General features: G+C 47.2%; 1 protein-coding gene across 5 annotated transcripts in view; it reads right to left on the reverse strand.

The window, feature by feature from the left end:
• Window positions 1-21,088, reverse strand: part of TBC1D8B (TBC1 domain family member 8B) — a 508,282-nt gene that overhangs the window by 307,484 nt on the left and 179,710 nt on the right. For all 5 annotated transcript variants that reach the window (XM_029607571.1, XM_029607568.1, XM_029607567.1 and 2 more), the window contains exon 8: window positions 7,741-7,881. In XM_029607571.1, coding sequence (XP_029463431.1) covers window positions 7,741-7,881 — 141 coding nt within the window. The remainder of the gene's footprint in view (window positions 1-7,740; window positions 7,882-21,088) is intronic.

A 21,088-nucleotide genomic window follows, 5' to 3' on the forward strand; every position in this document is an offset into this window, starting at 1 on the left:
TCCAACAGTATTTCTGGTGCACAGTCTAATGGAGGCATTCCCTTTGCAGAGCACCAGGATAAATATCTCTTCCATTTGAAGCTATAGTTCCTTCTTGTGGATGGTTTTCTTGAGGCGAGAAGTATAGTTTGCGCGGAGACGGATAGTCCCTGTTCCGTCAAGAGGAGCCGCTCAATCTCCATGCTGTCAAATGTAGCAATTTGTGCATGGGATGGAGCAATGTTCCTTGTTCCTGCGTCAAGAGATTGCTGCTATCTGGTAGTGCTATTGGTTGCGCTATTGATAGGTGCAAGAGGTGGGTATACCACGGTTGGCATGGCCACACTGGCGCTATCAGAATTAGCTGTGCTGCGTCGCTTATGCACTTTTGTAATGTTCTTGTAATGAGGGGTATTGGAGGAAACGCATACATCAGAGTTTCTGTCCACGGAAGGAGGAACGCAACTTTAGATGTTCGACGAGTGCTGGTCCAGACTGAACAAAAGCGAGGGATCTTCGCGTTGAGTTCTGTCATGAAGAGGTCAATTGTTGGTTGTCCCCATTGGTTGAACAGCATATCTGCTACTTGCTGATTGAGTGACCACTCGTGAGGGTAGAATATACGACTCAGACGGTCAGCTTTAGTGCTGATGGCACCCGGTAGGTACGTCGTGTGAAGGTGGATGGAGTGATGTGAAGCATGTTCCAGAATCTGTAAGGTTTCCTTGAACCGGACCCTCCTTGTTTGTTGATGTAGTACATGGCCACTTGATTGTCGGTGTAAGACCATGACTCGCCGGCCTCTTAAGTGCGGAAGGAATGTTTGGAGAGCGTTCCTTATCGCTCTGAGTTCGAGTAGATTGATTTGTAGATTCCTTTCTTCTGGGGACCAGAGGCCTTGTGTTTGCAGACGGTCCAAATGAACTCCCCAACCCTTGCGAGAAACATCGGTGGGAAGAACTGTATTGTGGGGGGGTATCGTGAATAATGCTCCCTTCGTGAGTGTTTTTGGCTGGAGCCACCATGTTATATCTTGCAGCATGGATTGAGTTAGCCGCACTTGGGTCGTTAATGCTTGGGAGTGTTATTTCCACTGCCCTTTGAGACCCCATTGTAGTCGACACATGTGAAGTTGGGTGTTCGGAACCATATGAATGGCTGCCACCATGTGACCCAGGATTATAAGGATCTGTCGCACTGAGGGTTGTTTAAGCAACTGGGTGGAGCGGAAAAGTCGTCGCATCTCTAGTCTCAGCTCTGTTGGTAGAAAAGCTCTGGTGCTGAGGGTATCCAGACGCTCCCCAATGAATTGAAGAGATTGCGTCTGTACCATATTGGATTTTTGGTGGTTTACCATGATTCCCAAACAATGTAGGCATTGTAATATTTGGTGAAGGTATTCTTTGAGGGACTGTGGTGAAGACTCTACTATGAGCCAGTCGTCCAGGTAAGGAAAGATTTTGATGCCCTTCTGACGAAGATGTGCCACCACCACTGCCATGCACTTGGTGAAGACCCTGGGGGCTTACGAGAGGCCAAAGGGTAGTACTCTGTATTGGAAGTGTCGTTCCCGAAACTGGAAAGAGTTGCCGCCATGAAGAGTGGTGGATAGGGATGTGTGTGTGTGTAAGCATCTTTTAGATCTATTGAGCACATTCAGTCCTTGGGTTGTAGAAGTGGTAATATGGTCTTTAGGGAGACCATCTTGAACTTTTCCTTGATTAGATTTTTGTTCAGCTCCCGTAGATCCAAAATTGGTCATTGTCCCCCTGTTTTCTTGGGAATCAGGAAATAAGGTGAATAAAAACCCGTGTCGAGCATGTAGAGGAATCCGCTGGATCGCTCATTGTTGAAGTAGGGATGAAATTTCCTGTGTTAATTGCTTTTGATGACATGGAATTCGATTGGGAATTAGGTGCGGTAGATTGAGTTTGTTGCGGAAACAAAGTTGATATCCCTGTCTTACAATTTCTAGAACCCATAGGTCTGTAGTTATGTTCTCCCAACATGGAAGGCATAAGGTGATCCTCCCTGGGGGGTGCAGTGGTAGTGATGATGGGGGAGATATTAAAAAGATGAGGCTGGTTTGGTTGTGTGCTGAGGCTGTTGTGCCGGTGTTCTTTGTTGTCTTGCCCTGCCCCTCTTCGCCTGAAGAGGTGGTGGTGTCGTCCTTTGTGGTGGGTTGTATGGAGTAGAACGAAACTGTTGATATTGCCTATAGGGACGCCGTTGATATTGTTGTCTGCGGTTTGTGGAGTAATATCTCCGTTGCATGGCAAAGGACGAGGAATGTGTCAACGATTGGACAGCTATTGCCTGGCCACTGTTTCTTGGAACTTGTCTCCAAAAAGATTGTTGCCCTTGCATGGTATGTTCGCTAGACGCTCATGAAGGTCTTCTCTAATGGCGCTGGAGCGAAGCCAGGCCATTCGGTGGGTGGCAATGGCCGATGCGGATGTATGAGTTGACGACTCAAGCGACTCGTACACCGTCCGGAGAAGGTGTCGAATGCCCTCCTCGAGGTCCTGTATCTGCTGAATTATGGCCTGTGTGTCCGGAGCAGGTAAAGCTGCCTTCAGGATCTGCAGATTTTCATACAGATATTGGACTAGGTAGAATTGGTGTTGACCAATTCTGGAGGAGAGTATAGATGATTGATATGCCCTCTTACCGAACTCATCCAGGATTCGCTGGTCTTTCCCTGGAAGTGTTGATGAATGAAGTTGAGATCGTTTGACTCGCTGCATTGCGGATTCCACAACCAACGAAGAGTAGGGCAGTTGTATTGTAGAGTAGAATTTAGACTTCTGTATTCGAAATTTGAGGTCTGTCTTTATGGAGACCGGTGGGATAGTATATGGTGTCTCCCAGGATTTTTCAAGGACCGAATCCAATACATTGTGGGATGGTAAGGAAGTGGGCTCAGCCGGACCGTCAAATATCTTAAAAAGGCCGAGCGTTTCTGCTCTAGGGGCCTGTAATTTTTGGACCTGTAGATTAAGAACGTTTCCTATCTTGTCCAGGAATTTGGGATATGATAGGTCTTCCGGAGGTGAGTAAGGTTCAGGAGTATCCTCTGTAGGATTAGAGGGGTACCCCGTTGACGCAGGAGATGATGGAGGGGAATCAGAGTCTGTTCTAACTGAAGAGTGTTTCCGTTCTGAGTTTCTAGGTGTTTGTGATGACTGTTCTGGAGAAGGGTTCTGTACTCTCTCAGGTGATGACCCCTTTTGAGGTGAAGGTGGCAACGTACTCGTAGGGGATGATGGCATTTGAAATGAGGATTGCAATGTCTCAAAAAGTCCTGATAGGGCTGACAATAATTGAAAAAAATGCCTCCTTGGTTTGTGGTGGCATTCTCTGTTTGCCATGTGTATCCCCATGAAGGGGCGACGGGTCTTCCCCGGTTACACAAGTTTTCCTCCGTTTCTTTACAAGTGGTGGGGGTGATGTGTCCCCCTGTTCTTGAGGAGATATTGATACATGATGTTGTCTCGGGGAGGAGTAGGAGGATGAGGACTTGAGTCTTAAATAGTCCCCTTCCGACTGCGGTCCCGATGTGCGTGTCTCACTTCTGAGGGAGAAGGACTGGTCCGAGAACCGGGAGCTATGGAGACTCATGGGGGGGAGAGTATGAGATAAGAACCCCTGCTCTCTCCGTGAATGTTGAAGATGGTAGGCCGCTGCCCATGGGTTTTGCTATTTTATGACTGAGGTATGTGGTGGAGTTGACTTTGATGTAGGCAGTAAGTGTGCCTGTTTGGATTTTCCATGTGTCAATTTTGACGGATGTGGTGTTGTTGAGGGGACATGTGTCGTGGTGATCGGCCGTTGCATCGGAGCCAACCCTTCTTGCGCCAAACTCTAAGCTTCCTGCGTCGATTTTGGAGGTTTCTGCGCTGATGTGGACGCTCCCTGTGTCGACTTCGACGCTTCCGGCGTCGACCCAGGTGCTTCCCGCATCGATGCCAATGTATCTCGCGTCGGCTCCGAGTCTTTCTGCGGCACTATCGACACTCTATGCATCTGCTTCGATTTTACATACGTTGGTGTCTTGTGTCTCGACGCAGACTCCTTTGACGGCGTCGATGCGTCGGAGTGTGCCGATTTAGGTGTCGATGAGGTGGACTGCTTCAGTCGGGTCCCCGACTCATGCCATGATGGCCTTGACGCAGACGCTGATGTACTGGAGTCCCCTGCTCCTCGCGACCTCGGCTCTTTTGAGCGCCGCTGTACTATATGCCTTATCGAGTCGTGGCTATAAAGGTCTTGACTCCGGGCTCTATCTCCCCCCTCCGACCCCTCAGTCCTGGAGGTGGAGGGCTTCACGGATGCCGCTCTTTTTACCTTGGGGGATCTTGTGCTTTCTGGGACCCGGTGACTAGTGCGCCTCTGAAGGTAGGGCATGGGACCCTGATTGCGCTTCCTTCAGGGCCTGAATCTTATGGGCTCTTTGTCGTCTGGCTCGCAGCAACATCCTGCCGCAATGCTTGCATGTGGCCTGTTAATGATTCGGCCCCTGGCAACAGTAGCAGCTATCATGCCCATCGGTGATGGACATGATTTTGCTGCAACCGCAGAGTTTGAACCCTGGAAGCCTCGGAGCCGGTTTTTGGGACATTTGCTTCTGTTTTTTTATTACTAGGTCTGAGGAGAAACTAGCTCCACGTGCGCTCTCGCACGCGGAAAAACAGACTGAGGAGAGACTGTTTTTCGGCGCGGGAAGGCACGCGCAGCCGCACAGAGCAAAGCTCTGTGTTCTACTCAGAAGCTCCGCCTCCTGGGTCTGATGGACAGTTCTCATGATAGCATGGCTAATTCAGCCCTGCTATCAACGGGAAAACTTCCTTCCTCCCCTCCCTGTCTATCTTCAGAATATAAAGTCTCATAAAACTTTCGCAAAGTCTCACATATCTCCGTCCTGTTAGTGGCCCATGTTTTCTGCACTGTTTTCAATTTTTCTATAAATGTCTTCCCCTTCCAAACCTTTACAGCATTTGCTAATATTTTGCCAGCTTTGTTTCTATACCAAAAAACGTCATGTTCAGAGAACTGGAGCATCTTTTGCACTCTTTGGTGGAGACAAGAATGCAAATTTTCTAACACCTTGTGATAATCCTCTTTAAGTGCCTTAGGCCTGGATTTTCTAAAATCGCAGGCCTTTGAGAATCGCCAGGTACTAGGGGGCGAAGCGGGGGGCGGGCCTGCAAAAGCCGGCAGTGATCGCACCACCACGGAGTTATCGCTGCCGTCTTTCGCAAACCAATAGCACCACCGTGAAAGGTGGTGTTTATTGGGCGCGTTACTGGCGGCGATAAACCCACCGAGTCTGCCCCAGTGCCGCCCCAACTCCTCCCCATCCGGTGCTGACGCCACCTTGACTCCGCCCCGATCTAGGTATCACGTGCAATATCAATAGAAAATGACCCCCTTAGACGGTGGCTTTTTTTTTTTTTTTTTTTTTTTTAAATCTTTCCCAATTTTGTTTCCAACTGAAAAATCATCTTATTCATACGTATATTCCTCTTTCAGAAAAGAGATTGCCTCCCTTTGTAAAACCGCCTTGCTTGTTTCCCAAAACAAACTCTGAGAATTAATGTGCTGTGTATTGTGTGTAACAAAGTCAGCCTACTTATTCCATAAAAATTGTTGGAATTCTTTATCCTGTCTAAGGTATGAGGGAAATTTCCAAAAAGTCTCTCCCCCTTCCTTCTCTGCTAATCTCATGTCTATCCTTATAGGTGTATGGTCCAAAATGCTAGCAATACCAATCTAAGTAGAACTAAACATCAAAATCACAGAACATATAGAAAGACATGGTTTAATGGAACAAAGTCAGCATGGCTTTACCCAGGGCAAGTCTTGCCTCACAAATCTGCTTCACTTTTTTGAAGGAGTTAAACAAACATGTGGATAAAGGTGAACCGGTAGATATAGTATACTTGGATTTTCAGAAGGCGTTTGACAAAAGTTCCTCATGAGAGGCTTCTAGGAAAAGTAAAAAGTCATGGGATAGGTGGCGATGTCCTTTCGTGGATTGCAAACTGGCTAAAAGACAGGAAACAGAGAGTAGGATTAAATGGACAATTTTCTCAGTGGAAGGGAGTGGACAGTGGAGTGCCTCAGGGATCTGTATTGGGACCCTTACTGTTCAATATATTTATAAATGATCTGGAAAGAAATACGACGAGTGAGAATCAAATTTGCAGATGACACAAAATTGTTCAGAGTAGTTAAATCACAAGCAGATTGTGATAAATTGCAGGAAGACCTTGTGAGACTGGAAAATTGGGCATCCAAATGGCAGATGAAATTTAATGTGGATAAGTGCAAGGTGATGCATATAGGGAAAAATAACCCATGCTATAATTACACAATGTTGGGTTCCATATTAGGTGCTACAACCCAAGAAAGAGATCTAGGTGTCATACTGGATAACACATTGAAATCATCGGTGCAGTGTGCTGCGGCAGTCAAAAAAGCAAACAGAATGTTGGGAATTATTAGAAAAGGAATGATGAATAAAACGGAAAATGTCATAATGCCTCTGTATCGCTCCATGGTGAGAACGCACCTTGAATACTGTGTACAATTCTGGTCGCCGCATCTCAAAAAAGATATAATTGCGATGGAGAAGGTACAGAGAAGGGCTACCAAAATGATAAGGGGAATGGAACAACTCCCCTATGAGGAAAGACTAAAGAGGTTAGGACTTTTCAGCTTGGAGAAGAGACGACTGAGGGGGGATATGATAGAGGTGTTTAAAATCATGAGAGGTCTAGAACGGGTAGATGTGAACCGGTTATTTACTCTTTCGGATAGTAGAAAGACTAGGGGGCACTCCATGAAGTTAGCATGGGGCACATTTAAAACTAATCGGAGAAAGTTCTTTTATACTCAACGCACAATTAAACTCTGGAATTTGTTGCCAAAGAATGTGGTTAGTGCAGTTAGTATAGCTGTGTTTAAAAAAGGATTGGATAAGTTCTTGGAGGAGAAGTCCATTACCTGCTATTAAGTTCACTTAGAGAATAGCCACTGCCATTAGCAATGGTTACATGGAATAGACTTAGTTTTTGGGTACTTGCCAGGTTCTTATGGCCTGGATTGGCCACTGTTGGAAACAGGATGCTGGGCTTGATGGACCCTTGGTCTGACCCAGTATGGCATTTTCTTATGTTCTTATATTCTTATGATGTTGGGAAAAGCTTCTTGAGCTCCCAAAATGTAAACATTTCTTGATAAAGAAGCATGAACCCTGGAAACATGAGTGTAGTCCTTAACTTCTGGTTTTAAAACTCTCCAAACATCTAAAACATTTAAACTATTACAGATGTATACCAAACCTTTTCTGTCCATGAAACACGACTTTTGTTTCAAAGGTTGGGATTTATCCAATAATGGGTTGTGGACACAGTTAAAGTCTCCCGCTAAAAATAACCAACCTTTCCTATATAGGATTAGTTGGTGTGTAATTTTTTTTCAATTAATTTGTGGTCATAGTGATTGGGTCCATACAAGTTACACAACATGATGCGTTTCCCCCTCAACTTATCTATGATTATTATATATCTGTCCTCTGAGTCAGAAATCTCTCTATCTGAAAAACTACATTTTTATGTACCAGGATAGCTACTCTTGCTTTCTTCCCTCTTGCAGGTGCATAATAGCAGGACCCCATCCAATCTCTTTTGCCCCAAATTCTGCTTTTTTTTTTTTATTATATGTCGTAAGCTACAAAAAATTCTAAGAGTCACTTACCATTTTAGGATCCAGGTTTTCTGCATCTTGGGGATGAAAGACAGTCATCAGAGCTTCAGTGCTCACTGTTCTACTGCTGCCTTTCTGGTTTGCCATTGATTGCCCCTCAAGATAGTCTACGATATTATCAGAACCAGCAGCCTACAGAATATATACAAAATATTTGTAACACCATTCAGCAATGTCCATGGACATTTGAGACAATGGTACTGTTGCACATTGCTATAGTTCAATTAAACCAGTACAATTTTAAAAATCTTTTCAGGCATCATGTCCAAAGCTGTTAAACATTAAGACCAGATATTCATTTCTTCATTACAGATAGCATCATACTTTTCAATGCACCAGTATTATGTTCTAAAAACACTGAGTATTTCAAACCCCCATTTAAAAGTTTTAGTTACTGGCTTTCTTGGAAAAGGTCCAAAAACTCTTAACCCTGGTACACAAAGAATAAAACTTGAGAGGATGCTGGTACATTTTTTAGAAAAAAGAAGAGGTTATAACTAAAGTGGTTTATTAAATAATGTGAATACTGTGAGGCTGATATTCAAAAGGTTTGTCTGGCTAACTCTGGGAATTAGTCAGACAAATGTTTGGAGTTTAAATTTACCCTTCCCTCTCCCTGCTGAAGGTGAGAACCGTTACTCATATAACATTTACCAATGGGGCTGTAGGTATTCTGGGATGCAGTAAAACTTTAGCCAGACTTTGCCAATATTTAGCACTGTCCAGCTAAAGTTATGCATGTACATCTGTTCAGGGAGAAAAGCTATCCTAAGAGAGAATTGAGCTGGATCCTCGTGGAGGATGGGACCTTGCCACAGCAGGTCCCTGTGTGGAGGCAGGGGCAGTGGATTCCCTGCCAGCAGTCTTCTCATGTCTGCATACCAGGGTCTTCTTGGCCAGTCCAGGGCCACTAGAAGAACTAGGCCTCTGTGCCGCTGAATCTTGTGTATAATGGCGCCCAGCAGGGGCCATAGAGGAAAATCATATAGCAGGATCCCCTGAGGCCAGGGCTGTACCAGAGCGTTGATCCCGTGGGAGAGAGGATCTCGTCTGTGACTGAAGTATCTGGGTACTTGAGCGTTGGACCTGTCCGCTAGTAGGTCAATGCCCGGAGTCCCCCACTGACCCACAATCATCTGGAAAGCTGTGGGCGACAGCTGCCATTCCCCCGGGTTTAGGCTTTCTCTGCTGAGGAAGTCTGCCGTGGTGTTGTCCTTCCCGGCGATGTGGACGGCGGAGATGTCCTGGAGATTCGCCTCCGCCCAAGCCATCAGGGGGGTTATTTCTAAGGATACCTGTCGGCTTCTGGTTCCGCCCTGTCAGTTGATGTATGCCACCGTGGTGGCGTTGTCCGACATCACTCTGATCGCCCTGTTTCGAAGTCTGTGGGCAAATCGCAGGCAGGCTAGCCTGACTGTCCGTGCCTCTAGTCGGTTGATGTTCCACCCCGACTCTTCTTTGTTCCACCGCCCTTGGGCGGTTAGTTCTTCGCAGTGTGCTCCCCATCCGTTCAGGCTGGCATCTGTAGTGAGCAGGGTCCAGGTTGGGGAGGACATTTTTGACCCCCGGCTCGTGTGGCCGGGCTGCAACCACCACCATAGCTGATTCCGCACTCTGGCTGGTAGAGGTAGGTGTATGGGGTAGTTCTGTGATCGTGGGCTCCACCGAGATAGGAGGGCGCGTTGTAATGGTATCATATGAGCCTGCACCCATGGTACCACCTCCAGAGTGGACGCCATGAGGCCGAGGACCTGTAGGTAATCCCAAGCTGTGGGCCAGGTGGCGCTCAGCAGGGCCTGCAGACGATTCCGGAGTTTTGATCTCCTCTTGGAGGTCAGGCTGACCTTGTCTTCCTGGGTGTCGAATCGGACTCCTAGGTATTCCAGCGACTGGGAAGGCTGTAGGGAACTCTTGTTTGTGTTGACTACCCATCCAAGGCTTTCCAGAAGAGATATAACTCTGTTGGTTGCCTGGTGGCTCTCCTCCGGTGACTTTGCCCTGATCAGCCAATCGTCCAGGTAGGGATGGACGATAATTCCTTCCTTCCTGAGTGACGCCGCCACTACTACTATGACCTTGGTAAAGGTCCGCGGCGCGGTGGCTAACCCGAAGGGTAAAGCTCGGAACTGGAAGTGTTGGCTCAGGACTTTGAAGCGTAAGTAGCGCTGGTGATCCCGATGGATTGAGATATGCAAGTAGGCCTCAGACAGATCCAGGGATGTGAGAAATTCCCCTGGCTGTATTGCACTTCTGACTGACCGCAGAGTTTCCATGCGAAAGCTGGGGACCCGTAAGTATCGGTTGACTGACCTGAGGTCCAGGATGGGCCTGAAAGTGCCTTCTTTCTTGGGTACTATGAAATAAATGGAATAATGCCCAGAATTTATCTCCCATGCAGGCACTGGGATTATGGCTTTTAAGGACAGGAGCCTCAACAAGGTAGCTTCCAGTGCTGCCCTCTTGAGGGGAGGACAAGGAGATTCCACAAACTTGTCCGGAGGGAGGCACAGAAGTCCAGGTAAAGCAAAATTGCTTACCTTGTAATAGGTGTTATCCCAGGACAGCAGGATGTAGTCCTCACATATGGGTGACATCAGTAATGGAGCCCTATGTACGGAAAACTTCTTTAAAAGTTTCTATGAAACTTTTGAATGGCACCGGAGTGCCTACTGAGCATGCCCAGCATGCTATGATATTCCCTGCCACAGGGGTCTCTCTTCAGTCTTGTTTTGTAGCAATCAGCGTTAGCCAAAAATAAAATAATAATAAACGTATCGTACCCAACTCCGCGGGGTGGTGGGTGGGTTTCGTGAGGACTACATCCTGCTGTCCTGGGATAACACCTATTACAAGGTAAGCAATTTTGCTTTATCCCAGGACAAGCAGGATGCTAGTCCTCACATATGGGTGATTAGCAAGCTAGAGGCTGAGTCATTTTGTGCTGAAGTGACCGTAAGGTATTATTATTGAAATGAATCAGCCGAAATCACAGCAGGTTGGATGTAGAAGGAGTTGGGGTTACACTGGAAACAAGTTCTTTAAGACGGATTGTCCATAGGCTGAATCTTGTCTTCCTTCTTTGTCTAAGCAGTAGTGAGCTGCAAAGGTGTGAAGAGAACTCCATGTTGCTGCTTTACAAATGTCCAGAATAGGCACAGTGCGAAGGTGTGCCACTGAGGCTGACATTGCTCTGATTGAGTGTGCGTTTACTCGCCCTTGAAGAGTAAGGCCTGCTTTCTCATAACAAAATTGTATGCAATCTGCTAGCCATTTTGACAGAGTATGCTTACCCACTGCTTTACCTGGTTTGTTTGGATCATAGGATACAAACAGCTGACTGGATTTTCTTTGGGCTGTAGTGCGGTTTAAATAGAAGGAGAGTGCACGCTTACAGTCCAAAGTGTGTAAGGCTCTTTCTCCTTGGTGAGAGTGAGGCCTAGGAAAGAATGTAGGTAAAACTATCGATTGGTTCAAGTGAAATTCCGTGACAACCTTAGGAAGGAATTTTGGATGTGTCCGGAGGGCTACCCTGTCATGGAGGAACTTTGTAAAAGGTTCGTATGTGACTAGTGCTTGTAATTCACTGACCCTTCTAGCTGATGTAATGGCTATAAGGAAAACCGTTTTCCAAGTAAGGTATTTAAGGTCACAAGTATTTATGGGTTCAAAAGGAGAACGCATAAGTCTAGTGAGTACTACGTTCAGATCCCATTGTATGCTTGGGGAATGAACTGGAGGTTTAATGTGAGTTAGGCCTCTCATGAATTTACTGACGAGAGGCTGTGTGGAGATAGATGCATCTCCCAGCTTGGTATGATAAGCTGAGATTGCACTTAAGTGTACCCTTACAGACGATGTCTTAAGACCAGAGTCTGAGAGATGGTAAAGGTAATCTAGTAGCGAGGTAGTGGGGCAAGTGAAAGGATCTAAATCTTTCTGAGTGCACCACAGCGTAAACCGTTTCCATTTGTAGGAATAATTCTTTCTAGTGGAAGGTTTACGTGCAGCTATAAGTACCTGAGATATAGTGGATGGAAGGTTGAGAGGCTGTAAGATCAAGCTTTCAACATCCATGCTGTCAGGGATAGGGACTGAAGGTTGGGATGGCGCAACTGACCCTGTTCCTGAGTTATGAGATTGGGAGCTACTCCCAGGCGAATCGGATCCCTGACTGATAGATCTAGCAGTGTGGGGAACCATACTTGTCGAGGCCAATATGGGGCTATGAGTATCATAGTTCCCTTGTCCTGTTGTAGCTTCACTAGTGTTTTGGTTATAAGTGGTATCGGAGGATACGCGTATAACAGGCCGGAGTTCCAATGGCGAGCAAATGCGTCCCTTGGTAGGCTGTTCTGCTGTTGGAGTAGAGAGCAGTAATTGTTCATCTTGTAGTTGAGCTGGGATGCAAAGAGATCTATCGTCGGTTGCCCCCAGCGCTGGAAGATCTTGGACGCTATTGTTGGATCCAAAGACCACTTGTGCGGTTGGAACTGACGACTGAGGCGATCCGCCACTGTGTTGTGGATGCCCGCTAGGTAGGTAGCCCGTAGAAGAATTGCATGTGTCAGGGCCCAGTCCCAGATTTGCGCTGCTTCTTGACAAAGGAGGTACGAACCTGTCCCTCCTTGTTTGTTGATGTACCACATTGCTACTGTGTTGTCCGTCTGGATTAAGACAGTCTTGTGTGATAGGCAGTCTTTGAATGCATGCAGCGCATAGGGTATAGCTCGAAGCTCTTGGAAGTTTATCTGAAAAGTGGCTTCGAGTCGTGTCCACTTGCCCTGTGTCTTTAGATGACCAATATGCGCTCCCCATCCTAAGGTGGATGCATCTGTAGTCAATGTCACTTGTGGCACTGGTTGCTGAAAAGGTAAACCTTTGAGCAAGTTGGGCATTAGCGTCCACCAGAGAAGTGCGGCCTTGAGCTCTGGTGTGATGTAAATAGGAGTGGACATTGGTTGAGTGGCTTGTATCCACTGTGTTTTGAGTGTCCATTGTAGAAGTCGCATGGTCAGTCTGGCCATGGGAGTCACATGAACCGTGGAAGCCATGTGCCCTAGAAGAATGAGGCACTGGTGAGCCGTCACCTTGAATCGGTTGCGGAGATCGTGAGTTAAGAGGACAAGTGTCTGAGCACGGTCTCTTGGTAGAAAAGCGGTCGCTAGCGTAGTGTTGAGCTCTGCCCCTATAAACTGTAGTAGATGAGTTGGTGACAGATGGGATTTCTGGTAATTGATGAGAAACCCCAAAGAATGAAGGACTTGGATGGTGAGCTTGAGGGACTCGACAGCACCTTCTTTTGAATGACTTCTGATGAGCCAATTGTCTAGATAAGGAAACACGTGCACCTTTTGTTTGTGTAGGTGTGCCACTGCTGCAGCCATGCATTTTGTGAATACTCTGGGTGCTGATGCGAGTCCGAATGGCAGCACTCTGTATTGAAAATGTTGATCTAGTACCCGAAATCGCAGGTATTGACGATGAGGAGGATAGATGGGGATGTGAGCGTAGGCATCTTGAAGATCCAGAGAGCAGAGCCAATCTCCCCTTTGAAGAAGAGGCAGAATGGAGCCTAGGGATACCATTCTGAATTTTTCTTTCTTGAGAAATTTGTTGAGGTTCCTGAGGTCTAGGATAGGACGAAGGCCTCCTGTTTTCTTTGGAATGAGGAAATATCGGGAGTAGAATCCTCTGCCCTTTTGAGGACCAGGAACTGGTTCTATGGCCCTGGCTCTCAGAAGGGTGGATAATTCTGTTTGAAGAATTATGGAGTGTTGATTTATTGAATGAGAGTGAAGTGGTGGTTTCTCTACAGGGGTAGTTGAGAAATCCAACCTGTAACCGTGAGTCGTGATGGATAACACCCACTGGTCGGTGGTGATGGAGGCCCAATTGCTGAGGAAGTGTTGAATGCGGCCTCCTACAGGTGTTTCGGGGAACGGATTTATGCTGCTGCTCTCTGGGGATGTTCAGAAACCAGACGTGGCCGTTGTTTGTGGAGGCGGCTGAGGCCTCGGCTGCCTTTGCCTAGGCTGCTGGCGCTGTGCTGGGCGGCTAGGCCTCTGTCTACCTGCTGGGGGGTAGTATCTTCGTTGGCGATAGTAAGGCCTTCGAGTGTCTCTTCTTGGAAACTTTCTAGAAGAGGCCTGCGACTCCTGAGGCTGAGACGACAATTGCTTCAAAGTCTCTGAGTGGTCCTTAAGCGTCGCTACCGCTTCCTTTATCTTGTCTCCGAAGAGATTATCCCCCAAGCATGGTAGATCAGACAAATGATCTTGGACTTCTGGGCAAAGATCCGATGCCTTCAGCCATGCCCATCGTCATGCAGCTATAGCCGATGCGGACAACCTTGATGCTGTCTCAAAACAGTCGTAAGTGGCCCTGACTTCATGTTTCCCCGAGTCAAGGCCTTTATGTACCAGTGCTTGAAATGCCTCTTGGTATTGATCCGGTAGGGTCAGAGAAAGCTCTTGAACCTGTTTCCAAAGGTTCCTTTGGTATTGGTTCATGTACAGCTGGTAAGATGTAATTTTTGATACCAGCATGGAACCCTGGAAAACTTTTCTGCCTAGGTTGTCTAACAACCTACTGTCCTTCCCAGGCGGCACTGAAGCATGAGATTTCTGTCTCTTCGCCTTCTTTTGGGCGGATTCTACCACCACTGACTGGTGGGGTAGTTGTGGTCTTTGGAATCCCGGGGTTGGCTGTACTAAGTACGTGGCCTCAGCTCTTTTATTAACCGGTGAGACAGAACTTGGATGCTCCCAGATTCTGTGTTGAAGTTCCTGTAAGACTTCATGAACTGGGATTGCCAACATCTCCTTTGGAGGGTCTACAAACTGTAAGACTTCCAAAGTCTTTTGTCTCTGATCCACCTCTGTTTGTATAGGGAATGGAATGGTATCAGCCATTTCCCTTGAAATCATCAGTTCAGTGTGCTGCAGCAGTCAAAAAAGCAAACAGAATGTTGGGAATTATTAGAAAGGGAATGGTGAATAAAACGGAAAATGTCATGCTGCCTCTGTATTACTCCATGGTGAGACCGCACCTTGAATACCGTGTACAATTCTGGTCGCCACATCTCAAAAAATATATAATTGCGATGGAGAAGGTACAGAGAAGGGCGACCAAAATGATAAAGGGAATAGAACAGCTCCCCTATGAGGAAAGTAAAGAGGTTAGGACTTTTCAGCTTGGAGAAGAGACGGCTGAGGGGGGATATGATAGAGGTGTTTAAAATCATGAGAGGTCTAGAACGGGTAGATGTGAATCGGTTATTTACTCTTTCGGATAATAGAAAGACTAGGGGGCACTCCATGAAGTTAGCATGTGGCACATTTAAAACTAATCGGAGAAAGTTCTTTTTCACTCAACGCACAATTAAACTCTGGAATTTGTTCCCGGAAGATGTGGTTAGTGCAGTTAGTATAGCTGTGTTTAAAAAAGGATTGGATAAGTTCTTGGAGGAGAAGTCCATCACCTGCTATTAATTAAGTTGACTTAGATAATAACCACCGCTATTACTAGCAACGGTAACATGGAATAGACAGTTTTTGGGTACTTTCTAGGTTCTTATCGCCTGGATTGGCCACTGTTGGAAACAGGATGCAGGGCTTGATGGACCCTTGGTCTGACCCAGTATGACATGTTCTTATGTTCTGAAAGTAAAATGTGCGGCTTGGCTGCACATTTTGCTTTCTGAATCGCGCAGGAATACCTAACAGGGCCATCAACATGCATTTGCATGTTGCGGGCGCTAATAGGTTCGGGGGGGGGGGGGGGGGGGTTGGACGCGCGTTTTCGGCGCGCTATTACCCCTTACTGAATAAGGGGTAAAGCTAGCGCATCCAAAACGCGCATCCAATCGCGGGTTAACAGTGCGCTCCGCTGGAGTGCACTATACTGTATCGGCCTGTTAGTTAGCTGTGTTTAAAAAAGGATTGGATAAGTTCTTGGAGGAGAAATCCATTACCTGCTATTAAGTTGACTTAGAAAATAGCCACTGCTATTACTAGCAACTGTAACATGGAATAGACTTAGTTTTTGGAAACTTGCCAGGTTCTTATGGCCTGGATTGGCCACTGTTGGAAACAGGATGCTGGGCTTGATGGACCCTTGGTCTGACCCAGTATGGCATATTCTTATGTTCTTATCCCTAAAATGGGGAATTATAGCTTGCAAACCAAAGAACAGCATCTCTGTTATGGGGTCCCTCGTCCCCCAACTCTGTCAGCCATGGATATGGCAATAGCTTGAAAGGTATACTCACCAATTAGATGGATTAGAACCCTCCTCACTGAGGAAGGGTCTTGAAGGCAAGAATGACTGGCAATAGTGGTCCTTATCAAAAAATGCCCATTGAGTTCTGCAGGTATCAAAGGTGACTCCTGGATAGAAGAAACCCCAAATCTTCACCGGGAGCTACTCTAGAAAGGCTCCCTCATGAAATAGACCTGCTGTGCCTTAGGACAACCTAAGGAGAGTGCAACCGCTCAACTTGTTCTTGGATCCCACAAGGAACCAAGAGCGACCACTAGTCAGAAGTAGTGACATGCCTTCTCAGGGAAACAAAGAAAGAGACAACCCCCCTAGAAGGGGTGGACAACCAGGTATCTAGAGGGAACCCATAAAAGTTGCTTTGGAACCCAGGCAAATTCTCCCTTCCTGAAGGGACAGGAAAGCAATGGGATTTGGGGCTTCCCGATCCCGAAAAACCTGTCAACTCTCCAGTTGAGAACTGAGACACAATCACTGATCGTTGAGATTTAGAAACAGTCAATCTGCCACTGGCAGCCACCCTCGGATGGAGAAGACCTCACAGTAATCAACGAATCAACTGCAAAAATGGTCAGAGGATGGGAATAAATAAAAAAGCTTGGGGGTAACCTGCACAGAGCGGCAGTTACTACCTTGAGAAGCCTGCTGGACAGACTAGACGGACCATTTTGGTCTTTTTCTGCTGTCATTACTATGTTATTATGACTCCCCCGGCCCCAGCCTACAAGGAGATGCACAGATTCAAAGAATCGAGGCTCCAATTCAGCGATAAACCTGCCAGGGACGGAGCCCCAGGGACTTCCCTGCAAAGGGGATTTGTGATATGAAAGGGATCGAAAGACATTCCTCTTCTGAGAAAGGAGAAGACTTCAGTGTCTACTCCCCCTTAGGGTTTGACCAGGAATGCAATTTTAGGTCAGTCCTGTGGCTGTGGCGCACAACCTGTTGTGCTTGCTACTAGGGAACACACCCACCCACCCATACAGTAGAGGGCAACTGGAAAATAGAGCCCTCCACTGTAAAAGCACACTGAACAGTACTTATACAATGGTATCCCCATCCTATGGATGGCGGCACACCTATGACCCCACTCGCTGTGCTTGTGGGTAGAATCCCACGGCATAGCAAGTACTGAGCACCATCTGCTAGAGTCGGTGGCTGCCCACTGCCAAAAGGCAAATCACAGTGTGTATGATGACACCTTCCTCACCAGTGCTCCCCAGTACTTTGTGGTGCAGAACTGACGAGGAGGCTGAGATCTTGACATGACAATGGAAGAACCCTAGCATGGCTGAGAACTGCACAGACAGGAAGAATTCCACCTGCTATCATCCAAGGCACTTGGAGTAGATGTCTTGCCATACCTGACCATGCATGCTGACTCCACTGTCACAGTAATTCCCAGTGGCAATCATAGGAACAGTACCACTGGGGCTCTGGGTATGGCATGGTGGTGGATGGCGCTCTCTGGTGTCACCCCTGGGTTCCAATACCTGATAATGCTCCAAGAACCTGGACACAGCCCTTGAAACTGTGTCGGGAATGGCTCACTGCCGTTTCCCTCATGGAACACCACCAGCAAAGTCTATGGTGACCATCTGTGCCCATGGTGTTCTGCAGCCCACAATGTTGACAGCACCCATAGGGGCCCATAGCACTTTCGCACTCACCAAAGATGGATCACATCAAGGGCGCCAAACGATGCTGCACCTAGGGCTTCAACACTACTTGACCAAATCTTGATCAGTTCAATAGTATATAGAACCAGCCCTGGTGCTCCAATCGCCTGTGGACCTCAACAGCCCGGTGGCACCGATAGAGACCCCAGTCCCTGAAAGCATCGATGGACCAGCAGTACCAAGGATGCCAGGGGCACCTGCAGAGGGTCTGCAGCCCCAACATGCCTCACTGGTGCCCACAGGAATCACTGACTGCCAGCGCCATCAACTGCTTCCCTTGGCTCACCTATCCATCCTAGGATGTCAATGCTGTGAACTCGATGCCATCCTTTGCCAGCGGCTATAGCTGATGATAACCTCACTGGCGCTCATTAACACCTATGGTGCACGAATCCAGGTGGGTCCTCCAATGCCCCCTGATTCCCAGCAGCTCAGGGCCCCAAGATCATTGGCATCCATGGTGCCCCCCATAGCCATAGGCCAGTGATGGGACAGCACAATGCTCCTCAGTTCCCCCGTTGGGACATGCCAAGGAGCCTCAAGGTTACCAGACCACTGTGCCTAGATGCCTCGGTGTACCAGGGTGCCTTGAATAAATGGTGACCCCCAGCACTCAATCTGTTTAAGGCTGAAATCCCTGTCTCTCGAGGGCTTCAGTGGCTCGAAGGCTCTCAATAGCCCCAGTAGTAGACGGCCTTGGGGACGACCAGGATGTTCAGTGGAGATCCCAGCACCTAATTGGTGGTGCTTGACATTGTCAAGAGTGGCAACGAAAGGCATTGGTGGCCGGCATTGGTGGCCAACATGCTGGATGGCCTCCTTGGTGGCCCTGCACCTCAATGGCATTGGGGCAGCTCCGCACTGTGATGGCATTGAGGGCAGCCACAGCAGAGGCCATGCACCTCAACAGTATTGAGGATAGCCACTCACGCACCTCGATGGTATAGGCATCAACGGCACAGGTATCAACAGCAGCTCTGATGGCATCGAGGGGGACCATGGTGCTTGATGACAGACCCGGTCCAACACTAGAGGTTGGTATCACTACTCCACTACATCGAGGCCCAAAGATGGCTATGGCACAGAGGTCCTTAAGGCACTGATGGCAGTCATGCACCCCAATGGCATCGAGGGCACCTTGGCATCTCAATGGTGTCAAGGGTGACCCATGGCGCTCAATGGCAATCCTGGTCCCCGAAGCGATCCTGCCATCAATGCGTCAGATCAAGGGTGCGCTGGTCACAGATGTGCACAGGCAACAGTTACCGATCATGGTACCAAAGGTGTGACAGCAAGCTGCTTGCCCAGGCTCCTGCTCATCCTCTCTCACAAGAGGACTGCAATACCATCACCAGCAAGCAGGAGGGAAGGCTACGTCATCATCCAGGGCTCTGCCCGTGGAAACTAGCTCCTTTGAATGGGGGGGGGGGGGGAGGATGAGCTCTCCCCCCATAGGAACAGTGTGGTCCTCAATCTCTGCACTGCCTGAACTTCCATTGATGCTGATCAGTCGGTGAAACATGAATGCCTGCCCAAGTACAGCTCAGGCGAATCCCCAGCCTCAGCAGCCCACACAGATCACCCATGGACTGCATTCAGTCAGTCCTGCCAGCACCTGACAAAGGTACAAAAACAGACAGAGCAAGGAGAGGACAAAGATACTAAACTGCTGGTACAGTATTTTTTATATATATATATATATATATTTTTTTTTTTTTTTTTTTTTTAAATTTTTTTTTTAATAAGGGATAGAAAGACTATCAGACTACACAGTGACTAAGGCCCGCCATGCAACTGGCAGACAGAAGAAAGAAGAAAAATGAGAAGAAATAAAACTACTGTAAGATAAAAGAAAACAGCTGCAGTTCTAGAAAAAAATCACTTACAAAAACTGTGAGGAGAGAGAGCAAAGCTGAATACTGTAAGAATCATGGTTCCCTCAACCACACGGCTCCATGGGAAAAAAAAAAAAAAAGACAGAGAATCTGCCTAGGAAGCAGGGTGATGACTAAAGCTGCTCATGCTCAGTAGGGCATGTTTGAAAGTTCTAGGCTCTTTGAGATCAAAGTTCGGTATTAGGCACCATCGGATGATGTCGCCCATGTGTAAGGGCTACTATCCTGCTTGTCCTCGGAGAAAAAAAAACCTCAAGCATGCATCCTGTGTGACATCTGCTTCCCCCTTCTGCACCGAGAAAGGACATGGGTTAGAGAGAATGCTGCCTGGGCAGGGAAGTGGGCAAGAGAACGGGGACTGATGGTGGGCCCCAGGGGAAAGATTCAACCTGCCTGCTGGGAGGTGAGACAGTAAGAACTCTGGTGGGGAGAGAAAGAGCCCAAAGTAGTATGAAGAGGGTGGGAAATGTTAGATTCGAGTCCATGAGCCCATGTCATTGTTCTTGTAAGTGTAGGAAGAAGGTCTTATGTTGGGGCCACTGAACCCCATCATCGCCCGATTGTGTATGTAGGGGTGGTGGGGTGGTCTTATGCTGGAACTACTGAAACCCCGGTATTGTATGAGAGGTGGGTTATGTGAGGGTCCAAAATGTCCAGACAATGAAGGAAGGAAAAAAGCCTTCTTCTTTAGGTTTAGTGATGCAAATATATGAGCTCTGGGAATGTAAATGTGTAGCATCTCTAATATCTTTGTATTTGCTTTGTACAAAAAGAAATGCATGCTGTTTCTATTTCTCCAGAGTTATAAAGCATGTAGAGACTGACAATGGCATTTCCAGTTCAGTTTTTGTTTGATATTTCTATTTATAAATTGTGAGCACTTATTCTGTATTTGATAAGGCTCTATCCATGTTCTGTCTGTGTGATAAAGGTGAGAAATTCCGTTAGTGAATAGCTTCTGTGCAGTGATCTGCTACAGATCACTGCACATTAATGTTCTAGGGTTGGGTGTAACATTTGCAATATCATCATTTCATTGACTTTGCAACTAGTTGTAGGTGATGGGGCCCTGCGTGGTTGCCCTTTCCCATCCCATCCCACCCCCAAGGAAGGTCCTGCATGTGAGTATCAGCACTTGTTTTTCCAGAAAAAAACCACTATATGTAACCATGGCAATGGTATATTATAAAAGCAAATAAGTGTGGAGCAACAGCAACATGAACAGCAGCAGCAGAGACCAGAGCTACACTAAGAATTGAGTTTCTGATTAACGGCACTCCTGGACACCTTTGTCAGTGGCCACAATGGAGAGATTCAGCTGAGCAAGTGAGAGATATCCTTTCCAATGGGTAGCCAGGAAAAAGTTCCCTCCTGTGTGTAGGGCTACACTGCAGCATTCAATATTGTAAATTAATATATGAGCTATGATAAATCATAGTATTCACATAGTTCTCCACATCTTTGCTGGTGTAAGCAGCACACAAATAA

The sequence above is a fragment of the Rhinatrema bivittatum genome, chromosome 6 (assembly GCF_901001135.1).
Source record: "Rhinatrema bivittatum chromosome 6, aRhiBiv1.1, whole genome shotgun sequence".
Taxonomy (NCBI): domain Eukaryota; kingdom Metazoa; phylum Chordata; class Amphibia; order Gymnophiona; family Rhinatrematidae; genus Rhinatrema; species Rhinatrema bivittatum.